The sequence below is a fragment of the Pholcus phalangioides genome, unplaced genomic scaffold (assembly GCF_987345545.1).
Source record: "Pholcus phalangioides strain wild (caught in Gottingen) unplaced genomic scaffold, Ppha-v1.0 ptg000011l_1, whole genome shotgun sequence".
NCBI lineage: Eukaryota > Metazoa > Arthropoda > Arachnida > Araneae > Pholcidae > Pholcus > Pholcus phalangioides.
The window spans coordinates 41,733,459-41,761,416 of NW_028301604.1; the positions used below are offsets into that span (position 1 = coordinate 41,733,459).

General features: G+C 38.8%; 1 protein-coding gene across 2 annotated transcripts in view; it reads left to right on the top strand.

The window, feature by feature from the left end:
- LOC149080429 (kinesin-like protein KIF28) overlaps positions 1 to 27,958 on the top strand; it is a 1,038,199-nt gene that overhangs the window by 381,348 nt on the left and 628,893 nt on the right. For both annotated transcript variants that reach the window (XM_089239551.1, XM_089239552.1), the window contains exon 11: positions 24,395 to 24,525. In XM_089239551.1, coding sequence (XP_089095677.1) covers positions 24,395 to 24,525 — 131 coding nt within the window. The remainder of the gene's footprint in view (positions 1 to 24,394; positions 24,526 to 27,958) is intronic.

Genomic DNA, 27,958 nt, shown 5'->3' on the forward strand with positions numbered 1-27,958 from the left:
CATCAGTAGTAGGACATAATTATATGGCCTCTACAAAATGAAACTGCGTCGTAGCGAACTAATATGAGGTGGGGATCATACATAGTCACCGGTAAATGTTAGAAAATAACTAAAACAGCTCTAGAACAATATTCTAAAAGTGAAAGCAATACAGCCAGACTCGGTTATAACGCCGAAATCCCGCGGAATCTTCGCCGATGTCGTTATAACCGAGTTTAACTGTATTTAAAATACTGGTTTTAATAGGTGTGGCATCATCAACAACCAATTTCAATCCACTGGTGGATTGTAGGTGTCCTCCTTAGATTTCCCCTCAAACGAAATGCGATATTTTATGAAATTTTCGAAACTTCTATATGGAAATATTGCAACAGCAAATTAAAAAACAAATTCAAGAAAACTTCGACTATAAACGAGTAAAACCGTGACAGTTTTCAAAAAGTCTGGATGGAGAAGAAAAAACAGAAAAACCGGACTGTCACGGAAAATACGAGACAAAATGCGGGACATGTGGTCACCGATGCTTAGACTAGATTTTTAAAGATTTTTAAAATCACCCCCATCTTCAATATATAGGCTTGTGTCACCTGCGAATGAAATCGTTTTACCGTTCTACTTCATTTTACATAAATCATTAATATAAACTAGAAATAATTATGACCCAAGGGCCGATCCTTGTGGGACTCCTTTCATTATATTTCAAATGTGCTGATTTTACCATTTATTATGGCACAGCTTGTTTCCTATTGTAGTAATATGTTTTAAACCAATATAGTACATTGCCTGCTGAGAAGTGTTTTTATTTGTTAGAATATTTAAATCAACATAAACGAATGTTCGTTTTAAGTCTAAGACTGTAAGTCAAATGTCAAAATTCAACCCCGCTAATAAAGAGGGGGGGGGGGGTTTCAAAGGTTATATGGAGTAATCATCACTGAGCCGAAATCCCTGAAGCCATAAATATCAAATTTAGTAAGCATTATATTTTATTACCAGTTGTTATCCGCGGCTTCGCTCGCGTGGATTTTGCAATCTCATAATTACTCTCACCTCATAACCCCCATGGGTGATGGACTTGCAGAAATCATTTCTCTGTGTGTATGTACATTATAAAATATAATACTAACTAAATTTCATATTTATGGCTTAAGCGACTTCGGCTCAGTGCTGATTGCTCCATATAACTTTTGAAACCCCCCTTTGGCGGTTGAATTTGGAAAAATCCCTTCTCAGTGAGTCTATATTACAATATTGATCTAATGTCATATTTATAGCTTCAGCTGTTTCGGCTCGGCATGATTTCAACGTTGACCCCCCCCCCCCCTATTATGACGCCCTTAGGTTGTCGAATATGGAAAAACCATTTCTTAGTGAGTAGTGAGTCTTTACGTCGTGAAAAAAACTATTCACAAAATTTGATATTTACAGCTTCAGTGGTTTTGGCTCGGCGATGATGAATCATTCAGGACATGTTATTTTATATACAGTACTGGAGGCTCTGCCCCCCTACCACCTTTGGTGGCCAACCCCCCACCCCTTTTCTCTTCACAACATATCTTGTTTATTTCGTCCCATTTCATCAGCGTGCTATAGAAAGGGACACGTGAAAGCACCAGCTTACTGAAGAAGCGAATTTTATAATAATAAAGCAACAAAAAACAAATGTGATTCATCAAGTAACCCCAGAAAACTTCTCCATGGGGTTCCCCAAACTCCAATTCGTTGAATTTTAGTGGGGGCCCTGACTGGATTTATCTCGGGCTACCGATGTGTTGCAAATTTTACAATGTTAAACAACAAAAATCAATGAGATTCATCCAGGGACACCCGAAATGAAACCTGTCAACTTTTCCATGGGGCCCCGATCTGAAGGCTTGTTGGACATACCCCCTGTGAGTGGCGACGAAAATTTTTAATTTTTATCAATTTTAAAAGAATAAAATCCAGGGTCCATATCCATTAACGTGGACCCAATACGCAGATTTTTAGTGGGGCACCCAGACACTGGATTTATCTCGGGCTTCTGCTGTTGAAAATTCCACAATGTTAAACAACAGAAAAGGATGAGATTCATCCAGTTCGCCCAAAATGAAACGGGACCCCTGATTCGGAAGCTAATCGGGCATCCCCCTGTGAGGGTCACTGCAAATATTAATGTTACCAACGAATAAAATCCAGCCCTCCCCCCCCCCCCCCCACGCAATTACCCGTGACCGAATTCGCAAATTTTATGGGGCCCCAGACTGGATATAGCTTGGGTTTCCGCTATCGCAAATTTGTCAATGTTAAACCAGCAAGAAAACAATGAGTTCCATTAAGGACCCCTCGAAATGAAACCTTTTAACTTCCCCATGAAGGTATATGTGCAATCTCCCGGGTACCCCGACCCTGTATGTTGGGAGCACTGGTGATATATGTATATTTTACGTATACATACCTCTCGGCATGACCCCCACGAGGGCAGGGCTGACATGGGCCGGAACGTTTCTTATCCTTTTTGATATTTTCACACTATAAATTAAGCACAGAGGGGCCCGTGAAAAATCTGGTTTGGGGGCCCGCCATCTATTTCAGCTTAAGAGACCTGCTGTAGGATGTGGGAACCTCTGGGTACATGCACATAAATTGGTCTCGATGGGTCAAATGGGTCCCGATATCTGCAAGAGTTGAATGAAAACTTGACCCCAAAATCGTAACCGACTTCCGTAACACAAAAACGTAACAGATTTCCATCACTCAAAAAAACGTCACTGACTCCCGTAATAAAAAAAATCGTCCTTTTAGACGTTTTAAAAAGAAATACGATAAACATGTTGGGGTAAATCGAGAAGCTCTATCCATTCTTAGAATAAGACAACCATAAGTATTCTTTATGGGCATTGTATAATATTTTATCATGTGTATATATTGTTTGTAATTTGTGTTAATTGCATTTTTAATTGGGTTGCTGTATTTTTGAAACATATGACAACCATATTTTTATGGGCATCTTTTTATCAGCCACCTCGTTGGGCATTTTGCCTGTTGTGGCGTTGTATTTGTATTTGTATAGTTTCCGTTGCATAGGAAGTATATATATATATATATATATATATATATATATAGTAAATATAGAGTAAGTAAATATAGAGTACATATAGATATAGATACGCAGGCGGAATTTCTGAAAGTTCATCACGTGAAATCGCGGGTAACAGCTAGTTCAGCATAAAAAAAATCCATTGGTTACTGATGATCAGCGATGTTTTTTTATAATATCAAAGTGATAACAGGAGATGATTTTAAGCATTTTTAGGAAGTTAATTCATCGCGTATCCACTTACTTTATTATCTTTTAATTCTGTTATTATCCCTTTTAACATTTCATTAGAAGTTTCTGAGTAAAACCGAGTTAATAAAATTTTGTTGAATATACTATCTTGTATTGGGCAACAGCAATTTGTAATTTATACAAATACAAGGCCACAACTGGCAAAACGCCCAGAGAGGTGGCTGAGAAGAAGATGCCCACAATAAATATGGATGTCATATATTTCAAAAATACAGCAATCCGAATCCGTATCATCTGAATTTCTTCTCATAAAGTCATTATTTTAACTTTTCCTTTAGGATGAAGTCTCCTTTAGGAGTGATCTATTCACTTACTCACTGAATAGATCACTCACTCACTAGATCGCTCACTCACTTAGTAGCTCGCTCACTCACGGACTGACTTACTCGCTTATTGAATCAGTAACCCACTCGCTCACCGCCCCACTGAATCACTTACTCACTGGGTCACTCACTCACTAACTCAATCGCTCATTTCCTCGCTAACTGACTCGCATAGAACTGTCGTCGGTGAATTGCATGGCGTTGAATAGTTGGTCGGTGAATTTTCCTAGCGGTGAATTGCATGGAGGTGAATTGTTGGTCGGTGAATTTTCCTAGCGGTGAATTGCATTTCGGTGATTTTTCCGTAAACCAGTGTGTATAGCAGTGCGTTTATTAACCTTTTAGGTATCGCTACCCATTCTTTCCATATCCGTTAGTTTGCTTGCTTCCCCCCCCCCCACACATAACAAGTAGTTCTGTGGGCGTGACTGCATTTCTCAAACTTTGTCCTACCACGGCTCCTTTATCTTTGTTTATCCTCAATTCCCTAGAATAGTTTAAAAAGGACCACTTAAAAAATCTTGAATGGGCACACAGCAATAAACCAACTGGCCACGACGCCCCAGAAAGCTGCGACGGACACTTTGAGAGCAACTAGCACGGGATACTTTCAGCAGGGTCGTAACTAAGAGTTTTACCCCTCACAACTTTAAAATTCGACAATTTTATAACGGTGTTTTTTGTTCCCTCACCTAAAACTGACCCCTCCTAAATTTTGCAGCCCGGGAAGTTGTCCCCTGTCCCCTCTTCCTATATTTCCGGCCCTAACTTCAGTGCCATCCTTACACATGGCCCACCCGGGCACGGCTTGGGGACCTCAGATGCATAAGAGAAGCTAATTATTATTAGACCTGCTGTCCAGCACCCCTCGTATAGGAAACCTCCTTGAAAATGTCTCGTGATGCTCTTGAGAGGCCTTAGGTACCATAAAATATATTCTGGTAGGTATTACCTAAATTGGGTTTCATCCTCATAGATAGCCAAGTACGTAATAATGATAAATTAGCTATTCAAAATGTATTTATCGATTGAACTCAATTTTACAGTATGCTCAAATGATCCGCAATATTATTCTGTGGTGATGGTTTTCAATTTAAATTTCGGAGGACGTGGCAAATCCAATGAACATACAATTGATTTGAATTGATAGGAAAAAATGTTCTAAAATGCATACTGCAATTATTCGATTTCAGATTACCTATTTCAGCATGATGGTTTAATTTGAAAGAATTAATGATTAAATGACCTACCTCCTCCTAAACAGATCATGGCCCACCGCTCTGTCTCAACGAAGGTGCAGGTGCAAGACGACTTGAGCAATGGTGGAAAAAATGGGCCATACCAGGACCACTGTTAGGGGTGTGTGACAGATGTTGTCCCAGCGCGCTCCGCGCTTTATGCGGCACCGAACCAACTTATGTTGCCTGAACTCATTGTAAATTATTAGAGGCTTTCAGCAATTCTGAAATTTTTTTGCACCGTTGATTCTGAATTTACCTCAATTCTGGAATAATTATTCCATCAATTCTTAATTTTATTCGGTGGTGCTGGAATAATTTCTTTCTATTTTCGATTCATCGCCTACAGGGACGCCGGAACATATATGCTGGTGTTGCTAAAGTAATACCAATCACCATTTGAACATATCTCAAATATTTCACTGAAAGCGCTTTTTTTTTTAGCATATATGTGGACCGTGCTTATCCGTGGAAGACATATCCGTGGGACCCTTTCCTTGTAAGGAGTTGCATTGCTGTAGCTCTTTTTGTTTACAAGTCATTTCAGGTCCAAGGGACTTTCTCATACACCCTATATGTACATTAAGCATGAGAATAAAATGAGCATCATAGAATCTCAGTACCACAACGGTAGTCATAGCAATAGACTGGAGACAGTACATTTCATCGCTGATTTCAGATGGATCTCAACCCTTTGAGTGGCATTGACAAGATATCTCGCCTTCTTATTTTAGCATTGGCAAGCCCAAATATTTTGTAAAGTTAATCCCTCTCTCAGTAGAACACTTTCCCAATCTATTCCAATGGTTCACAAACTTTTGTCAATCACGGTTCCCTTGCCTAATTCATGATTCGTCAGCGACTCTTCAGGATATATTAATAGATATTTTCCCGTATAAAAGAACTTCTTCAACGCATAAACAAATCAATATCTCAAGCTCGACGGGACACCCCACATAAACTTTGAAAAAGCTGATCTATACCCGTTACTTTTCATTACTTTATATACTCATTTACTGATGAAAATCATAAGGAAGCTTATTTCTATTATGCCGTGTAAAGGGTTAAAAGACATCAATCAATAGTCTCATCGATGTAGTTAAAAAGTACAAAAAAAAAAAGTCGGTGAGAAAGTAAAACTTATTAAATAAAACAAAAAATAATAATAAATGCAATAACGGCATAGCTTTGTTATCTGAAGTCTGTACCGAAAAAATATATATATATCATACTACAGAAATCATTTATTCCTGTGCTATTATCAAAATTAAAATTCAAAACTCAACATAAGTTTAAATAAACAAATACAGACATAGAAACATGTATTAAAAAAACATCTTCGTGAAATGAGATGCTATGTATTGAGATTCAAAGACGAAGGAGAATTGGTTCGACGTTTGTTTTTCCATTTTTCACGACTTCTGGTAGTGTGAGGAATAATTTGAGGAAAAAAAAAATACATAAATGACTTCAAATATATATAAAAAAAAAGATACACAACATTTTAATCATCACCATGAAGTTATCGTCTAAAACAGTGTTTCTCAACCGACGGGCAGCTATATTTATTACCTTCCATTTTTCAAGCATTTCCACGAATAACTAATTGGTTTATTTCACTATTATTTTAATTTCTCAGTCTAAAAATCATACAAGGGGAAAGATGAAAAACCCTCCTAGAGTTCTAAAACAAAGGCCCCCAGCTGCAATTGTAAATTCTAAGAATTTGGAGGATCTTTCCCTTATCGCACTGAAAATCCTTCGTTTTGTTGCAAGGCCTCAAGGAAGGGAAACATGTGTCTGGTCCTCTCGTCCCCCTCGAAACTAGCATTTTTAATTGTGTTTTTTTTTCTTTTCGTACTTTTGAGTATCCGTCTTTATAAGACACAAACAACACCGCAGGGGTGGGAAATGTTTTTCCATACTCTCCCTCCCTTTTCCCCGAAAATACCCTACTGCTTCAGGGCTCTCTGTTCACAACCAGATGACCGTGTTGTTTGCGTGTTCACAGTTTGCCATTGTCAGCACCACAGAAAATGCCATGACAAAACTCGGTATCCCACGTTCCTTGGAGACTCGAAAAACATCTGCGCTACTCGCCAGTGACCAAGCTGCATAACTTCAAAGGGGAATAAGCTTTTTTTTTTCCTCGGAACCAAATATTTCTATAGGAAGAGGAAAAATCGTTTTGCAGACCCATTCAACACATGCGTTCAATTAACAATATTCAAGATGTCGGTCTTTTTTTACTCAGCAAAAAGAGAGCCGCTGATAGCATACAATAAGGCTAACGGCACACTACGGTTCGGCTGGTGCGGTTGATGTTATCAGCAACCGTGGAATTTCGCGTGGAACACACACTGCTGTTGGCAACCGGGGTTTTTTATTTTTTAATGTCACGTGACATCTCGGAATTGGCTAAATTATTTTCGCCAAACTGCAGTTGGCTACGATTATCATGCAAATTCGTGCTCATAAGTTGCATTGCAGTAAAACCCCTCTTAACCGACACTCCTCAGATGCGGTCACCCCCCTCTTTTACGGCCAAATAATAATTTACAGTTGTATAATATATAAAAGTATGTATTTCAAACCCCTGATTAACGATCACCCCTCTTTCACGGACGAATTTTTTTAGTCCTGTCAGTGTCCGCAAAAGAGGGGTTTTACTGTATATACTAATAACAATTTTCAGGTAATTAAATTATATTTAATTTTCTGTAACAATATTTGCCGTTTGAAGTTAATTCGGAGTTGAAGACAACCCAAAAGTTGTCCATTTTTGACCACTCTTACAATTCGAGACCAAATCGCACAATTTTTTTTGTATATGATGACTGGCTATTCAAATAACATATTATTGAAGTTTCAAAAAATTGGACATGAATTTAGCACGTTTTTCTTTGTAATTAAAGTAAATTTTCAATTAACTAAGTTTCTAATTTATGGAAATTAATCATAATTATAATTTCGGGAAACCCCATGTGCCAAAGAAAAGAAAGGAAGAAATTATTTCTGTTGATGGTCAGGAAAAAAATTTTGCCGCCCCTCCGAACTTGCTATCCCGGCCCTCTTAACACCATATACATACGGCACCAGGGCCGCAACTAGGGAGAAGCAGGCGGGACTGATGCCAGGGCCGTCTTAAGAGTATCATGAGCCCCCGGGGCATGATTTTCCGGAGTCCCAACCTGGTAAATCCTAGAAAATTTCAACCGGATCTCATTTTTGTGAGACCTAACTTCTCTTGAGGCCCCCGGGCCGTGCCCGGGTGGGTTCATGCGTTAAGACGACACTGACTGATGCCCCGAACTCCGAGCCAGAGGGGTGCGCAAATGTTATCCTTTCATCTCTCCTTCAATATTAAAATGGGGCGCCAAAATGCGTGCTCGCCCCGGCTGACCACGCATATCGTTGTGGCCGCGCCCCTCTAGTTCAGCACCCTGTACAATGGACCCACTCTCCCTAGTTGCGGCTTTGTGTGTGTGTATATGAATGAAACACTGCTTGAAAAGAACGGTAGTTGTGAAAATAGTCTTAGTGCAACTCTTCGATATTACCCGCAAGCAACGTTTTATCTAGATGCTTTTTTCATTGCAAAAACAACAGATAGACTGCCACATTCATATACGATACAAAAATAAATACCAAAAAAGACAGAATAATGAAAGCAAAACACACACAATGCTTTTGTTTGCAATTTCCTCCCCGGTTCATACTTACTTCTGATAATTTTTTATGAATTTATTAGAAATCGTTGGGCCCCCGGTAATTTGTACTTTTTGGATGAGATACTAATTGGTTTTTTTGCTAAAACGTTATAATCGGGATCCAATGCATTTCATTCAAGTATTTTAAAATATATATCTTAGTTTTAACGGCGTAATCACGTTACTTTATGAATGTCATTATAACCGAGTTTTAATGTATGCTCATGTAGGAAAGCAAAAAAAAAAAATTACTACTTAGAAAAATTTAATTTTTTCTTCATTGGTTTTTTTTGTTGTTATCAGTGCAAAAGCGCCAAACAAAGAATTAATTTCTGTCGAATGGAACTTCACCATACAGTTCCTCGAATTTGTCTTTTCCCCTCATGTTTATGGCAGCCTGAGAAGAGCAATTCCTTTGTCCATCCGAAATCCCATCACCCTACTTGTCAAACCACTTAATAGACAATGGAAGACAGCAACCGCAGTTCCAGCCGAACCGTTATCAGGGTGTTCAAACCTTTTCAATACATGATGGCAGCTTTCCGGTTACCCCAACCGTCCAAAAAAAATGTGGATTTTCTCGGTCGGTGGTTCTTCAACCGCCTTTTTCAACCTAAGGCCGGGACCTGACTACGGCGCGGTTGCAGGCGGTTGACGTTGGGGGGGGGGGGAAGGCATCATCTACAGTTTTATTCTGTCAACGCACAGATACAACTGCAACCGCTGAGCGCGGTTTTTTCAACCGAGAAAATCCACATTTTTTGGGACGGTTGGGGTAACCGGAAAGCTGCCATCATGTATTGCAAAGGTTTGAGCTCCCTGATGACGGTTCGGCTGGACCTGCGGTTGCTCTCTTCCATTGTCTATTAAGTGGTTTGACAAGGAGGGTGATGGGATTTCGGATGCACTGGACAAAGGAATTGCTCTCCTTCTCAGGCTGCCATAAAAAATGAGAGGAGAAGACAAATTCGAGGAACTGTATGGTGAAGTTCCATGCGACGGAAACTAATTCTTTGTTTGGCGCTTTTGCACTGATAACAATAAAAAAAACCAATGAAGAAAAAATTAAATTTTTCTAACTAGTGAATTTTTTTTGCTTTCCTACATGAGCATACATTGAAACTCGGTTATAATGGCATTCATAAACTAACGTGATTACGCTAAAACCGAGATGTATATTTTAGAACACTTGAATGAAATGCATTAGATCCCGATTATAACGTTTTAGCAAAAAACCAATTAGTTACCTCATCCAAAAGAGTACAAATTGCCACGGGGCCCAACCATTTATAATAAATTCATAAAAAATTAGAAGTAAAAATAATCAGACATCTAAAGGAATATATTTTTATATTTGCAAATTCTCCATATCAAACTTTTGAAACATTTATTAAAAGCCTAAGTATGAACCGGGGATGAAATATGACCCTAAGAGCTGCATTGTGTGTTTTGCTTTCATTATTGTCTTTTTGTTATTTATTTTTGTATCATATATGAATGTGGCTGTCTATCTGTTGTTTTTGCAATGAAAAAAAAACCATCTAGGCCAGCGGTTCTCAACCGGTGCTCCGTGTGAACTCCCAAGGGCTCCGCGGCCCTCGAGGAAAATAAAAAAAGAACCAGTAAATTTGAAAAAAAATAATTATTAATATTTTTGAATAAAAATAAATCAGTAACTTTGATGAATAAATAAAAAATAGGCCTACGGGGCTCCGCCATAGAAATTATATATTGGAAAGGGCTCCGTGGTTCAAAAAAGATTGAGAACCGCTGATTTAGACAAAACGTTGTATGCGGGTAATATCGAAGAGTGCACTAAAACAATTTTCACACCTACCGTTCTTTTCAAGCGGTTTTTAATTTACATACACACACAAAGTCGCAACTAGGGAGAGCGGGTCCACTGTATCGAGTGCTGAACTAGAGGGGGCGCCGAATTGCCCCTTTAACACCACTCCTTCTAACCTTTTCTTATACGGGGACGCCAAAAGCTTGCTAGCTCCAGTTAAAAAAGTATCCAGCTGCGGCCCTGTATGTACCTTAAATCTTGCAACATACATATTGATGTACAGGGCCACAACGACATGCCTGGTCAGCCGGGGCAAGCACGCATTTTGGCGCCCCCTTTTAATATTGAAGGAGAGATGAAGGGTTAACATTTGCGCTCCTGTCTGGCTCGGAGTTCGGATCAACTCCGAGTGAGATCCGATTGAAATTTTAAAGGATTTACCATGTAGGGCCTCCTAAAAACCACTTGGCCCGGGGGGGCCCATAATACTCTTAAGACGACCCTTCATAATGTTGTATCATAATGTTTTTTAAAATTTGATTTTTTTACAGTTTTTAAAACATTAAATTTTCAGAAATTTTATTTCGATTCCTATCTGAATTTTTTTTTCCTGACCATCAAAAGAAATATATATTTTTTTAAATAGGTGAAAATAATTTTTTCCTTGATTTTTTTTTTTTGGTCATATGGGGTTTCCCAAAATTACAGTTATTATGCTTAATTTCCATTAATTAGAAATTTAATTAATTGGAAATTCACTTTAATTACGAAGAAAAACGTGCTAAATTCATGGCCAATTTTTTTAAACTTCAAAAATATGTTATTTAAATAGTTTTTAACATATGTTATTTAAATTAATTATGATGATTCCAGTCATGATATATAAAAAAATTTGTGCGATTTGGTCACGAATCGTAAAAGCATCAAAAATGGGTCAACTTGTAGGCTGTCTTTCTTCAACTTTGAATTAATTTCATACGGCAAATATTGTTACAGAAAATTAAATTTCATTACATGAATATTTTTATTAGTATATACAGTAAAACCCCTCCATTTTGTGAACACGGACAGGACAAAAAAATTAAATCCATGTAAAATGGGTGACCGTTAAAAAGAGGTTTGAAATTCATACTTTTATATATTATACAACTAAATTATTATTTGTCCGTAAAAGAGGGAGTATCCGTTAAGAGGGGGTTTTACTGCAATGCAGCTTATGAGCACGAATTTGCATGCTAACTGGAGCCAACTTCAGCTTGGCGAAAATAATTTAGCCAATCCCGAGATGTCACGTGACATTAAAAAATAAAAAACCCCGGTTGCTAACAGCAGTGTGTGTTTCACGCGAAATTCCACGGTTGCTGATAAGATCAACCGCGCCAGCCGAACCGTAGTGTGCCGGCAGCCTTAGTGTGCGGCTAAAATTCCCTGGCTTTTTCCTTGAATAGATATACAGTATACCTACCACATGAGGGAGGAAAATCTTTTCTGCTGTACAGCAATGCGGGGCCACAACTGGATGCTTGGTCACCCAGGGCAAGCCACGACCTCCTATATAACCGGCCTTTGTGTAGCTTTGTGACGTCACTGGAAGTAGTGCTAAACCTCCACCTCCTTAAGCCTAACGATCTGATCAGATACGGCGACGATATTTTTTTAAAGTTTTTTCTCCCTGAAGAATTTGAATCACGTAACCAGTCAGAAAATTTTCTTAAAAGACATCGATATTTTTCAACAATAAACACATTAGACTCATTTAAAAAAAAATTCGTTTGCCCTTTCCCATCAGTTATGCACTGCAATCACTTTTTTTTTCAATTAAACAATGATTTCATAGATCTTCACACACACATTGTAGAGAGTCATCTTAATTCCTTAATTTTTTTTTCTATTTGAAAAAAAGAACCAATCATTCATTACAGATATTTCTATAAGTATGAGACTTTTTTAAAAAAGAATCGAGTGTTCCAAAAATTCAACCTTTGCAGAAATATCTTGAAAACTTCTGATTTTTGAACAGATAAATGAGAAAAAAAAGCCTTGTATCTTTTTTACTTCTAAATATTATTTGATAGCAATAAAATACACCATAATAATGTCAAATTGGAAAAGTTTATTTACATTTTTCAATGTACAAAGTTTTGAATTTTTCTATTACCTTTCACTTGGCATTTTTTCCTTTTTGTTTCAAATTCATCACAAGTCATTTTTTTTATAGAAAGTATTTGAGAATGCATCAGTAATAAAACATACACTCATATACGTGACCTCATAGTGTTATCCATAAATGTTTTTCACATCTTTCTGATAGAAAAATTTCCCTTTCCATCAATAAATTGCATGTTATTTCATGTGCTATTCTTACGCGACATGGAGTTAATTGATGTTAGTGGTGATTAAGGATATGCTACATACCTTCCAAATTACCACTACTAGCAGAAACATTTAAATCGTTGTCACTAGCAACAGATGATTTCATCATCTTTGGATTGGGAATCTACTATATGAAGAAACATACCAGTCTTTGTTATATACTAGTGTCCAATAATCTCAAATATCAAGGAAGTTCATTATATTAAATACTATATAAGCTTGTTGTTTACACATTTAAAATACTCCTGCCGGTTTCATATTCTTTTGCTCTCTGGTTTGTTTTGAAGTGTGGAACGGTGAAACACAAGAGTCCCGGTGTACAAAAACACATGGAAGAACCATCTGAATTGACCGTAAGTAAAAAAATTTGTGACCTGTCTCGATGGATATGAAAGAGCAACTCCCTGGCAACCTAGCAATCACGAACATACTCCTGCCCTGTAATAATTGTTGTGATTATACGTGCAAAGTTACAAGGGAACCTAATTCTTAAGTCTGCTTCTAAAGGCTCTTGGAAGTCTTCATAGTGTGACTACACAACTATCTCTGGCAGATTGGCAGAAGTCGAGCAAATTGTCAGAGCATAACACTTGATCTTTGAAAGGCATCACCGATGGTCGAAGTGATTCAACAGTGGTACATCATGGAGACAGTTTCTCGAGACCTTACTGCATCCGTAGATTTGCCGATCAGGAAGCTTGTTGAATTCGTTGATGAAGGATAGATGTCGTTGAATCATGACCGTGTTTGGTGCTGAGCAGATATGAAATCAGGAACGCTTCCTCAGGGTTCATAAATAGCTTGAGAACCTGGCTTGAAATGTGGTTTACATACCTATAAGATGAGAGAAAAGAGCCCTTATAAAAATTTATGGCGTTAAATCAGTTTTTTTTTTAAATAATATAATTTTATTATGATTACAAATTTTTTTCTCTCTCTACTATCACAAGATTTCCTACTTGTAGGTACATCTTGAAACAATAAGTTTTATAAAAAATATTTTTGAAAATATCTAAGCATAAAACATTAAAACTGTTTCATAATATTCACAATGTTGAAAGTATATGACAAATTTTCATAATGATTAAGTTCTTTAAAAAAAATTGAAAATTAGGAAAGGAAAAAAAAATCCCAAGGTGAACAATTCTCCTTTATTAATGCATGCCTAATTTTCATTGAGTTCATTGCCAGTAAGAAATTGAACTAATGTTAAAATTATGTAAAGATAAAATAAGAAAATTTTTTCAAATGGACAAAAAATTGAGTAATATGTGAAACATGTTATCTAAACACAAATGCTGTACCTCATCTGTTCAATTTTGAACAATGATCAGTTTTTAATTATTGGAGTTGGATTAATAAAACAACAACAGAAAAAAAGTTAAATAAACTTTCATTTGTATCGAAGTTTGTTGTTACGGAAAAAAATATATTATCGTATATACCATATTGATATATATTATATCATAAAAAAATCAGCGATTTTGCACTTTCGACATGGAATAGCCTTCAACATTATCATAAAACTAGTGAACTAATGCTCTTATAACCAGAAAAATTCAAGAAAATTTTATTAAATAATACAAGAACGTTCTTACCTTACTATTGCTGGTAATTTTGAAAACCTTTCGATGGCATGTTATTTCTCGGCATCTGAGCACGGCGACTTTTGGATCATTCCTTCAATTTAATTTATAATTCGGCACGACTATCGTGAATGGCATCAGGAATATATAAAAATACAAATTTGAAAAAACTGAGAGTTAAAATAAAATTATAAAAACACGTGCGAAGCAGAGATGAAGAACAAACAACCGCGTTCAATCGTGCTTCGCTGAGTAGGGTCATGGAGGAACGATAGCACTACTCTTGCTGACCTCACAGCATTCCTGATCACGTGTGCAGAGGCCGGTTATCTAGGTGGTCGTGGGCAAGCGCGCTTTTTGACGCCTCCTTGTAATGTTGAAGGCGAGGTTTCAGAATGAAATTTGCACCCCTTCGGGGTCCAGCACAAAATTGTTGTGCAGATGTCGACGCCCGATTTCCGTACGGTAAAGTTCGGCATTTGACCCAAGGGTTGGGCCGACATGGGAACAGCCCTGGGGCCTGGGACAATTACCATAATTTTTGGGGGGTTTTTTCAAGCTGTAAATTCACTACACAAGAGCCCGTGAAAAGTTTTGCTTGGGAAGGGGGGGGGGGCAGATGCGGATTAAAGTCAGTTGAGGCACCGGACGCAAAAGTAAATACTGGACCCCTTAAATTAGAAAAAAGTGTAACGTTAGGGTTTTACGTAGCCCAGGGTGTGCGCCCGCCCTTAAATCCGCTTCTGTTTCGGGCCGCCAAAAATCCCAGCCAACGGGATGTGAGGGCATAGCCCAGCCAAAAAAATTAAACAGATATTCACTGACAAACGGTTGAGGCTGTCAAAGAGAAATGAGGAAAAGTGATTTCCGCTATGAAAGTGAGAGCCGCTCTTAGGAATGTGCGACAGGAGCGGTCGCGCGGGGCACCGTGCTTTGTGGGCCCCTGCACTCACGGTAAACTATTTGAGGCTTTCATGAATTCTGAAATTACTTCTTGCATTAATTATGAAGTTTCATAAATTCTGGAATTATTTCTTTCAACAATTCTGAAATTTTCCCCCCGTAAATTCTGAATTTTTATTCTGTGTGGTGCAGGAATTATTTCTTTCAATTATTTTTGATTCATCAAGTCCAAAATTTTTATCAGTTTCAGGATTTTTTATTTTCTCTGATTATTTTAAAATTACCTTCAGTGCTGAGTTTCGCCAGTTTTTGTGTTAATCTATTGAATTGTGTATTTAACATTTTATGTATGGATATTTCACAGCATTGTTGCATATTTTGAAATAATGGATGCCGATTCCTCAGGGGCGTAGCCAGAATTTTTTTCGGGGGGGAGGGGACCAAAGTGATAGAACAATAGATTTGGCCAACTTTTTCCCTTTTTTCGGTCTTTTCGGGAGGGGACCAGACCCTTAAGTTCCCCCCCCTCACTACGCCCTTGCGATTCCCACCCCCAATATATACAATCGGCCAAATATTTTTCGTGTTCGAAACTATTGAGACGCACCGGGCCCCTTAGGTAAAGGGTCATTCAAATATTACGTCAGCATCGATGGTGGAGGGGGTTTTTGCTGACTTTTGATAACAAGGGGGGGGGAGAGGGGGGTTTGATGATGCTTATGTCATCAACCACCCTTTATGAAAATATGAAATATTTTTAATGGCATCTTACTCGGTCCGTCAAAAACGAAAAAACCTTTGGATATATTGTGGGCACGTGAACTAACATTCTCCCTATTGATAAATCCCCTACAGAGCCACTTTAATGATCTCTAAATGTTTCACGGATCCTTCAAGTGCTCAGGCAATGTGTCCGGGCTGCTTAAGTGCTCTGGAACTGTGCAACGCATCACTCAAGTGATTCGTAATTATGCCACGGACATGGCCCCCACATCCTGAAGCAGGGCCCCTAGTTTGGGATCTTTCACGGGCCCCTTTATGATAAATTTTATAGCGTGAAAAACAAAAAAATTATGAAAATCATCCAGGGCTGGAGCTTTGTCAGCCCACCCCTTGTGATGGCCATGGCCACGGATCACTTAAATAATCTGGCAATGTTCCGCGGGTAACTTGAGGGATGTAGAACCGCACTAAGGGCCGCTTAAATGATCTAAAATTGTACCACATGTCAGTCAAGGGATCTCTAAATGTGTGACGGGCTTACTTCAGTGATCTGAAAATGTGCGACAGGCTTACTTCAGTGATCTGAAAATGTGCCACAAGCTTACTTCAGTGATCTAAAAATGTGCCACTAGCTTACTTCAGTGATTTAAAAATGTGCCATGGGCCACTTAAATATTCTGGAATTGTGCCACGGGTTATTTAAGCGATCTGTAAAAGCGCCGCTTAGTTCATTTTCACAAAATTGTGTTGGGGGCAAGCCACATCAGATAACCTTCATGTAAACATTTGGTCCGGGGTTTACCAGATATGGCTTAACCTTCTTTTCGGTAGGAGCGCTTTTAGACGCTCAAATGTTCCATGTCATTTCTGGGCAGGAGCCCAGTGTGAGCTAGTTCCTTCCCCCAAAACCCTTTGTGTCGTGATTGACAAGCTGTAACTCCCCTTCTCATTCAGGTGTCCCTTTGGGGCTACTTCACAAGAGCAGAAAATTATACTCGAGGAAAGAGTGCGTATTTTATTGTGTCCTTTCAACAAGACCGCCGTGCTTATGTTCAAGTACCGCAGACGACAGGCTATAGACATTCCCAAGCCATAAATACAATAAAATGGCTTCGGTAAAAAGAATATAATGACTTCGGTAGACTGCTGCATACTTCGATATCGTTCACGAGATGCCCAGTTTTGCTAAATGACAACTACAATTGTAAGTTGTTTATTAATTCTAAAAATAGCGGGAAAAGGGTTTTGTACTTGTCTGTTTAGAGTTCATTTTTTCCACACGCATAGGAACTAGCTATTTCCAAGGGTGAAACACAAATTACACACACACAATTCCCTTCAAGGGGAAATGATTATTTAGAGTAGCTGAAGCCTCCGATATGCCGGGCTTCATTTTTTCCAGTTTTTCTTTTTCTCACTCAGATATTATCGACGAAATCGTTTTTTACTGTCATGATCCTACGACAATAATATATGTTTAAGACAACTAAATTATGGAGGAGGGGGGGGGGGAGCAGAAATATAAATTCGGCCAATAATACGATCATTGTAGTGCTCTTAAATTTTTTTTCAAGACTATTTATGCATTGTGACATTTTAAATTTGGTACAACATATTATATTCACACAAAGACGAATATAAGAAATTCCAAAATTCGAAAAATTAAGGTGTGAAGAAATAAAGCTTTTATATTTAGTGACTATATACACTTACAGTATCCACAAAACCAGGGCTGTCTTAGGGCATAGACCCGTCCGGCCCTCACCACCTACATTTTGCAGTAGGTTCCCCCCACTTGTGAAGGGTCATGCTCGGGAGTCTCATGTCCATAAGTGAATCCCTTATGATATTTTGTATAGTACAATAAATTTTGTAAATAAGTAGGAAATATGTAGGCTGTTTATTTCCGGCTAAGTATAGGACTACCATAGCATCACTTTGCCTAGGGGGCCCGTGATGTTCAGACAGTCCTGAATAGAAGTCGGATTAGCAGGGAGCTCGATAAATTCTAGGCCAGTGGTCTGGAAGCCAATTTTATTTGCAAAATTTTCGTTCAGTATAAATTCACTGAAAAAAAATCAATTCAATACGTATAAAGAACCTTGCTTCTAGATGAGGATCGAAGACTCTGGGTAAGACAGGGGAGCCACAGGCAAAAAAAGGTTAAAAAACGCTGGTGTAAAAGAATGAATGCGTGAAAAATGATCAAATGACACCATCAAAGAACGGGAAGATGGGAAATAATTGTTTCTCGTATTCAGTGGCACTTATAAGCCAAAATAGATAGATGGAACAAATGGAAAAAACGACCTCTTTCTCTTTTTACGGGCAGTTGAAATGACCGATTGAACCGAGGAGAAAAGGTGAACCATAGTTTGATTTTGCCATGCTACTCAGGAAAAAAGAGAGACGCAAGGCCATAAAATATAATACTCAAGACAGATGCGGACCCAGGACGATGTGACGGGAGGGGCGAATTGTGTAAGTTTGTTTCACTGTCCCATATTGATATGTTATGGGACAGAAAATATTCACGTTTTATTTGGCTCTTGGTAGGGGGGTGGTTGTTCCCATCGCCTCCTCGATCCCCGCCTGAGTGAAGACAGGCATCTTCAGCGGCTAATAAAGTCGAGGCAAATATCTTCAGCTTCGAATGGAATGGAGGCGGATGTCTTCAGCAACGGATGAAGCCGATGCAGATACAGTACAGCATCTCGATAATGGTCACCCATGGGACCAAAAATTTTGTCCGCTAACGAGACGCAGAGCCGCAGCAGGGACAAGCAATCATTTTGGCTCCCCCTTTTAATGTTGAAAGAGAGGTAAAAGTGTGAAATTTACGCCCCTTCTGGTCCAGCGCCCGGGGCAGCAGACTCACCTGCTCCCCCCTAGTTGCGGCCCTGACGGGAAGTGTCGATTTATGGGAGGTACGATAAAAACAGTGGAATCTCATTTATACAACTTTCACATTTATTCGACGTTTGACTTCGGTCGCAATTGGTTTCTATACTAAATTTTAATGTTAAAAGGCCCTATAAATATTATAAATTAATTTCTAACCGTTTTATACAGTAAAAGTGAACACCTGTTCAGTGGTTCCGACATATTTTAGAATAAAAATTTAATCAAGTTAACGTAAGCGTGAAGACGATAAAAACATCTATAAAACCTTTATCAGTCTTGTAGTGTTGGCTTTTTTCACGCCTATCAACATGTGCAAACAAAACCAACGTTGCTATTCGGAATCATCATCCTGGACCAGAGTTATGTTCAGTTAATCAAATAATTAATTGAAAGATTATCATATTTCCCAAATTATGAACTTGGATTCATACATAATCATTGTGAGTATTATAAATTGAGGCATCTTTTACACCGATGTACGCGTTATTTTGCAAACGACTATCAAGCTTTGACATTTCGACTTTCTTGATCAAATATCCATTTTAATTTAATGCTCCCCATATACGTACAGTTTGCCATTATTTGGTCCTTTTCTTTTGATTTTATCATGTTCTTTTCGTTTTTTCCTGCTTTGTCTCCGCAATGTAAATGCAACTAGCCTTTTGTGGATGTAAATGAATAAATAAATCTGCAACTGTGAATAGATATCGGGTCCAGTACGTATCCGGCTTTTTTGTGTAGGTGCATCGGATAATCCCGTATTTTACGGGACAGACAAATTTTCCCAATATTATTTGTCTCCCCTTCTGGACCCACGCTTGCCCTGGGAAGGGATTGCAGAGTTCACAGTTTACGTAATAATTGAGTGACCGCGTTGTTTATGAGAGAAACGGCATTTTTATTTCCCCTCACTATTATCAAAATTTAAAAATGGAAAATGTTTATTTTACCCGACGGTTTTTTACAGAACATGTTACATGTTGCAGATGTACGAGCGGTAGCGTGAGCAAGATTATTTCGGGGGTGGGGGGGGACTTTTCTTCCCTCAAAGCGAGGGTTCGTTTTTACTGTAAAAAAAAATATATATATAAACTGGAGTGCGTCCGAAACTCCAAGAATTTTTATTATGAAATTTTTATCTGAAAGAAATGAAAAGTCAATAAATGAACAGAATTCTGAGAGAATTTCTGAGAGAAAGTTCTTTTCAACCAGTTTTTGGAGTCAATGAGGAGACTTTCGTTTTTACCGCCTTTGAATGTGCCGTATTGCAAATACCGTAGGGGAAAGAAAATGTTTCGTACCGAAGAGGAAAAAAGTGTTACTGACTGGGCGGTACCGAAATGTCAATCTTTATTATCACCACACTGTCCGGGGTATTATATACCGTTTTTCGCAAGGGGGGTAGGCATCATGTTTTACTAGAGAAGCCTGCCCATTTTGGAACGATTTTGTGTTTTTGACGTGCCATTTTGAGAACGATTCGACAAAAAACTCATGCCCGGTAGATGGTTAAAAGTGTGGGTCGCAATGAATTTCTTAAATTTTGAGTTCTTACCCTTCAAATAGCATTGAAATTAACAGAAATCGATTATAATAACATATAAAGGTATTTTCTTTTGAAATTATAATTTTGTTTTTAATGTTTTTTTTTTTACATTAAAAAATATTTTTTTTCGTTTGGGGGCGCACTAGTCGCCTTGCCCCCCCCCCCTCCTGCGTACGTTTCTGATCCCAACAACATGCGTTAGAAGGTGGAGGCAGTGCTGATGAAATTTTGCTGACAAGGGGGGAGGGGGTTCGGAGTTTTGCTGACGGGGGGGGGGGTCATAAATGGCTAAAATTTACTCTGACGTAATACTTGAACGGTCCGTAAGGGCGGGAGTGCCGTCAATAGAATGGGCACACCTCGGAGGTCCAAGAGAAGAAACCTCGCAAAAATTAGATGTGGTTGAAACTTTCGATAATTTGCCTAATAGGGCCTCAGAAACATCCCTTGGCCTGGGGGCCCGTCAAAGATCCCAGCGCAGGCAGCGTTGGAGGATCTGTGGGACCTCTTACACTTATATTATGTCAGAGGATCTCAAACTTTTTCGATCCGCGGCACCTCTTTTCCTAATCAACACATATCCACGGCTCCCCAGAGCAGTTCAACGGTCTCTTCGGGAAACCTTTGCAGGGTGCTGCGGCACACAGTTCGAGAACCCATGCATTATGTATTTGTATCACTTTCTGTTTTCAATGTAAGCTTCCCCAATATTCTGAAACCACTTTACTCAAATGACCCGCAACGTTACTGTGTGGTGATGGTTGTCAATTTAAATTATCGGGGAACTTGAAATGCGAATTCAACTAAATCATCAACAATACAATCATTGATTAAAAACTGTAAAATGCATACAATAGAACTATTCGATTTCAGAATACGCATTAGCATGGTTTTAAAGAATTGATCAAAGCCATCATTGTGTGTGTGATTGATGATTAAACCCATTTTCTACCACTTAATCGGTTTATAATAGAATTTCAGTTTTATTCCAGAGACATTTTGAATTCATTACCTTCAAAAAACATTTTAAATTAACAGAAATTGAAAAATATAGCACATAAAGGAATTTTCATTCAATATTTTAATTTATTGAAAAAAATAATTTTAATTTTTGATTGTCTTGGTCAGGGCCGTCTTTAGAGCATCATCGGCCCCAGGGCCAAGCGATTTTTCTGAGATCCCACCCGGCAAATTCTCGAAAATTTTAACTGGTTCTCATTTTTGTGAGACTCGCGTTCTCTTGAGGCCGGGCCCACGCGTTAAAACGTACTGGTCTTGGGGCAGACACGGGACCCCTATACCCCTCCTGCATAGGTTTGTTACATTTTACTGTAGTAAAAATCTTACCACTACTACAAAAAGTAGGTTGAAAACCGGGTCATCGCTAAAATCAAACAGATTCGTAAAAAACGGACACTCTACTTAAAAAAAAGGAACGTATGGTCAGGCGAAAATGTATGCAATTATTACCTGTGCAAAGAAATGACTCGCATACTTTCAGCAACACCAATCATTTCTGACTTCCGGCGTCCCTGATCGCCTAAAAATTTCAGTAGTTTCGGGAATTGTTTCTCTCATTATTTTAATTTACTTTCAGTGCTGAATTTTCATCAATTTGTGTTAATTTACATTTAATCATGTGCTTGAATTTTTTTATAGATATTTCTGAGTATTCCTATATATTCTGGAATAATGTATGCTGATTTTTCTTCCCCCCCCCCCCCTACAAAATATATATAATGGAGGCGAAGGGAGTCCTAAACATTTTTGGTGCCTCGACATTGTTGAGATCTCATGTGAATCTCTTGTCCCGTTATTATTTTCTTACCGGGCCACGCTTCTCGTAATGGCGGTCTTGGCAACACATGGGGAAGGGGTTGGTATTCAGAGAGCTGTGTCACTATAGACAGGCATGAATCCGGTAACCCATATGTCTTTTACACTATAAGTTGACTTTAGAAGGGGGCCCGTGAGAAATACCGACCTGGGTTCCCAGCTGAAGGATGTGGAAAGATCCATTTTCCACCATTTTTTTTGGTTTACAACAGAATTTCACAATTTTTATCTGCATATTTTATGGATTATTCAAATAACATATTCGAGGAATTAAAAAAAAAGGCGCGTAAATTTATTTGCGTGAAATTCCATTCAGTAATAAACACATACATTTTAAAAATTATAAATTATTGTTAAGAAAGCGTTACGCATGTGCTTCGTATTGCATCCCATACAAATACCTAATATGAATTTCGAGCTAAGGCTTGGTCAGAAAGTTAGACAAAACGAAATATCCGAGGATGATGCCGCTATCCATATGAAAGTTTTAACAGCTGGCTGGTGCGGAGATGAATTTTGGGAAAGAAAAAATTCAACTGTCCTTGTACGGTTCCGTTCAGAGCACACGAGCTCTAAGGAAAGATTGGGATATTGGTTGCCATTGTAGTCTAGTGGTATAGGACGCTCACCCAGAAAGAGAGAGGACGTGGGTTAGATTCCCCGCAAGTGCAGCTGAATTTTCTCTTTCCCAAAATTCATCTTCATGTCAGAAAGCTGTTAAAAACCTTGTAAAACGAAATATGTAATCAAATTAACACTTCTTACTTGGGTGATTTTCAGCTATAATAGTGAAACTGTTTAATATCCTGCGCGATATCCTATCACCGTCATCTCGTTTTTGTTTTTTTCCTGTCTGATATTCTTTACCAACTTGAATTGCACAGAGAAAAGAAGGGAAAAAATATCGAACACACACAAGTTCCCCCATCGTTTTCAGAATTTAACAATAACCACAATAATTCCACAGTCGCTAACTTTCTACAGTTGAAGAACAAGTTTTAAGTTCTAGTCAGACTATAGGTGGAGATAGACTTGAAAGTCTGGGGGATGGGGGCACTATGATGATCATGTGAATTCATATATACACATATACATTAGATCAGTTGGCTCCGCCTTTGACGCGGGGGAGGGGGCAATGCCTCAGCATGTGTGAAAATGCCTCGTATAATATCTGCCCATGAGTCAGAAGAGGTTGAACTGAAATCTCAGATCCCCGCTCTTGTGATGTGTTAATATAAATGAAATAATTTAAATGAGAATTAACATAAACTTTAATCCTGTTTTACAGTCAAGTGTGACTGTTACCCTGACCTCAGCAACTATGCGACTCGCAACTAAAAAAGGGAATTTAATCTGCCGCTTGGGTACAGTGTCATTTTCGTGTCCCAGTCTCCCCATAATTTTAACAAAAAAGAGTAATTTCAGCACCCTTTCTGGTCCAATGCCAAGGGCACCATACTCCCTGAACTGCCTTAGTTGCGACCATGGGTGTGACCTCATCTTCTTAAGTCCACCATGTGTGCTCACATGTTACCAATAAAAATACAATTTATCTCCGCCAAAAATTGCACACAGAATCCAATCCGAACCCACAATACATGCGCAAATAAATACAATACGCAACGGATCCGCAATTAGATACCTGGCAAACATGTTGCCCGGAATATATTATATTCTGGCAGACTCTTGCAATGCTGATTCAGTGGCCAAAGAGTGAATTCAGTTCCCAACCGGTCCGGCACATCCGTCTGGAGCATTACGGGACATTCTACTTGGAAGCGGGACGTATGGCCTCCAGTGGATTATTATATTCTATCCGAAGCAATTTATTATTTTGCAAAGCCAGCACACTTCGAGCAACACCAATCATTTTTACTTCCGGCGTTCCTGGCGGAAGAAAAGAGTTCGTAAATAGAGAGTTATTAGAAAGGATAGTTTGTAAAATAGAGCGGATTTTAACATTAGCTCTATGGCATGTCGTTTGGAACAGAGGACTAGTTCGTAAAAAAGCGTGTTTTTAAATTGAAGGTTCGTAAAATTGAGAGTCAACTGTACTATCAGATTCCGTATGAAAATTTAATTCATGTGATAAACATTTGAAATTAATTATTATTTCTCATCTATTTTTTCAGAAATAAATTGTTTAAAAAAGAAATGGGTCGAAGAAATGACAGCTGCCATGGCCGAGAATGAACGAGACTTGATTAGTATAAAACAATCATACGACGATAAACTGAAATTAGAAAGAACAGAAAGAAGATTTGTGAGCATCCTATTTTTCTTGTTAATTGCCTATTATTGAGACTATGCTTCTTAAAAAGTTATATGCAACGAAAACTGGTAGAAATGCTGATGTCAGTAATCACTCCACACCTGAGCACCGCTATAGAAAAGCGCCAAATAAGGGCTAAAGGAGAAAAACTAGGGACAGGTAATAAACTGTCTTTGACACAAACCACAAAATGTTCAGGCAACCGCAAGACAATCCCTGAATTATCCCAAAAATTAAAACTTTGCCTGGTTTTAATTTATACAAAAAATTGGCACGTTTTTAAGACAAATAAATATTGATTGGTCCATCAGTCGATCAATTAAAATTTATTTGTCTTAAAAACGTGTCAAGTTTTTGTATAAATCCCTGAATTTTTTCTCACCAACACCAACCGAAAGTAAATCCGTCTACTGAACAGTTTTTAAGGGAAAAGAAAGCTTACGTTCCTCCGTTTCACTTTTTCTGATGTGGATCTGAAAATTCACGCCGTCTCTAAAGAAGTTATACTTTAACAGCTTCAACGCAGTAGCCGAACGCCGGGTTACCGAAATGAGAGTTTTAAGAAACCGAGATATTATGGCATTTCTGCTGTAAGGGTTTAAACAAGGAGACGTTACCACAAACGTCATCCCATGCGCTAGCAACGATTCATTATCAGAGAATCGCAAGTGTTGTAGATGTAGTGATAAAAGTGCTTCAATTTCCGTGACGTGAGATTCAATGAAATAAATTCCCTGCATAGTGGTTCTAAAGCAGTTTCACTTCAAAAAAGACAGTTACCTATACTTACTACTGATTAAATATGACCCAATCAGAAAACATCATTGGTATTCCATGTCGTGATTCGAACTCACTTCCATCGACACACTTTCGATCGAAGTTGCAGGTCCCATCACAACGCCATCCAATGCGCTAGTAACGGTTCGTTACTAGCGCATGTGCCCCGTGCCCGAGTGGCATGGTGGTAAGATCCTCGTCTACCATCGTGAAGGTTGTTGTCAGGGTCCCGGGTTCGAACCCAAAGGGGGATATAGATAAGATATTTTCCCTAACGAACTCGAGGCGACCACCGATAGATAGCGCCTTCACTTCCAACCCATCTCACTAATGGCAGTAAATTGCAATATAGCGATATGGCCAGAGTTGGTGTTTGGTGAATTATTAGTAATGGTTCGTTATCAGACTCGCGTTGTAGATGTAGTGATTAGGGATGGGACGAAAAAATTTCCTTCCCAGAAGGTATTGTCGAAAATAATTAGTGAAGTATACTATGGCTAAAGCTTCACGTTCAGTGACCGAATATCTAGTCTCAGCTGGGTTCAATTTTCGACTGCCAAAAGCCACAGGTTTTGGATAACCGTGGTCGTCCAACTGAGCTAGAACACCGTCTATAGCCACATTACTGGCATCTGTATAGAGATGAAATTCTTTTGACATATCGGGCAAAGACAGAAAAGGCTCGCTAACTAGGGGGTTCGCACTCTTGAGGTCCTGAAATTCTGCCTCTGCCTCAGCTGACCACAAAAATTTATTCTTTTGTTTTGTCAAATTTGTCAGGTGTATACTTCTCTCGCTAATATCTGGGAGAAATTTTCGGTAATAATTAACTGCACCCAAAAAACTCCTGACATCTTTTCTAGATTTGGGAATCTTAAATTTGTCGACAATTTCCAAATTATTTTTGTCGGAGAAAACTTTGCCCTTGTTAATCACAAACCCTAAATACTTTATGGTCTCAGTTAAAAACTTACATTTAGCTGGTTTCAGTTTTAAATTATGTTGTAACAATCTATCAAAAACTGCCTGTAACTTGGTGAAATGATTTTCGATGCTGTCACTGCTAATGATGATGTCATCTATGTAGATGCCTACATTTAGGGGTTCGAGACCTGATAGAACCACATTCATTAGTCTTTGAAAGGAATTGGCACTAGTCCTTAGACCAAACGGTGTTCGAGTGAATTGGAACAGATCCTTGTTAGTAGCAACAGCTAATTTTTGTCTGTCCTCAGGGGCAACTACTTGTTGGAAAAATCCACTCGTTAGGTCGAGAGTTGAAAAAATTTTGCCAGAGGCCAAATTATCTACTGCCTCGTTGATGTTGGGTAGTGGATATGAATCCGGAACTATCTTGGCATTAAGTGCACGAAAATCAGTTACCAGGCGATAATCTCCTGAACTCTTTCGAACCAGCATGATGGGCGCCGAAAAGGCTGACGTAGAGGGCTCTAAGATCCCTGCCTCTAAAAGGATGTCAATTTGACTGTTCATCTCATCTCTCAAATTATAGGGAACCCTATAAGGTCTCCGCTTCACAGGGAGGTCATCTGTCAGGGGTATGTTGTGTAGAATGGCGTCACAGCCTGGGAGGTCAGTCACTGATTTAGCAAAGACTCGCTTATTAGCCTCCAAGAAATTACATAACTTAAGTCGAGCATCCATGTCTAAATGTGAAAGATCAAATTCCTGATCCCAAGTCAAGTCTGCTTCTCCACATTCACCCCACTGTTGTTCAGCCTCTACATGAAAAACTTCAGGAAAATCACTACTTGATATCAATGGTGAACATGTTACAAGCTTGGTGAGCTTACTGAGATGCAAGACTTGAACTGTAGGATTCAAAATGACAACAGGAAATGACTCTTGGGTGGATTTGTACACGGCTTTGGCCACAAAATACACCTTTTGGTCAGCGTTAGCTGCCCCTGCCATGAAAAAATCTGTGTCTAGCTTTTCTTTGACTTTTATATAGACCAACTATTGGGAAAAGGGTTGAATATCCACTTTCCTATTCAAGTACCCGTACGAATTTTTTATGTCTACATGATTAACGACATGGTTACCTCTATCAGAACTCGAGCTAACCCAGTGACATATCTCGCCACTGATCCGGAGAGACTGGTTCACATAGTCTAATATACAATTATTCTCTTTCAAAAATTTATCCCCTAGAATTATCCCAAAATTTGGTGATAATGGCAATGGTGTAACATATAATGATACAGGGTATGGTCTGCCCCCAATGTACACTTGTAGTACAACCCTTTTTGACACTTGCACTGACTGACCTGCGACAGTTCTTATACTTATATTACAGTCCATAGTTTCAACATTATTCAGAATTTCACTATCGCAAATGAGATTGAGCGATGCTCCAGAGTCTACTAGTGCAGTCATATTAACACCTTGTACTTTTACCTCAATTGTGGGCAGACCAGGCCCTGTTTCACGCTGCATTACAATTTCCTCGATTTGGGGAGTTTGTGCCGGAGCCTGAGGAAGCTCGGTCCCCTCATCTAGTTTAAAGGACGTTTGGGCAGGCTAACTCTGCATGTTTTCTGTATGTGCCCCATTTTGCCACATCGGTAGCATGGCACTAGCCTACTTCTATTAGGAGCAGGACCCTGTTGATTCTTCTTCTCCA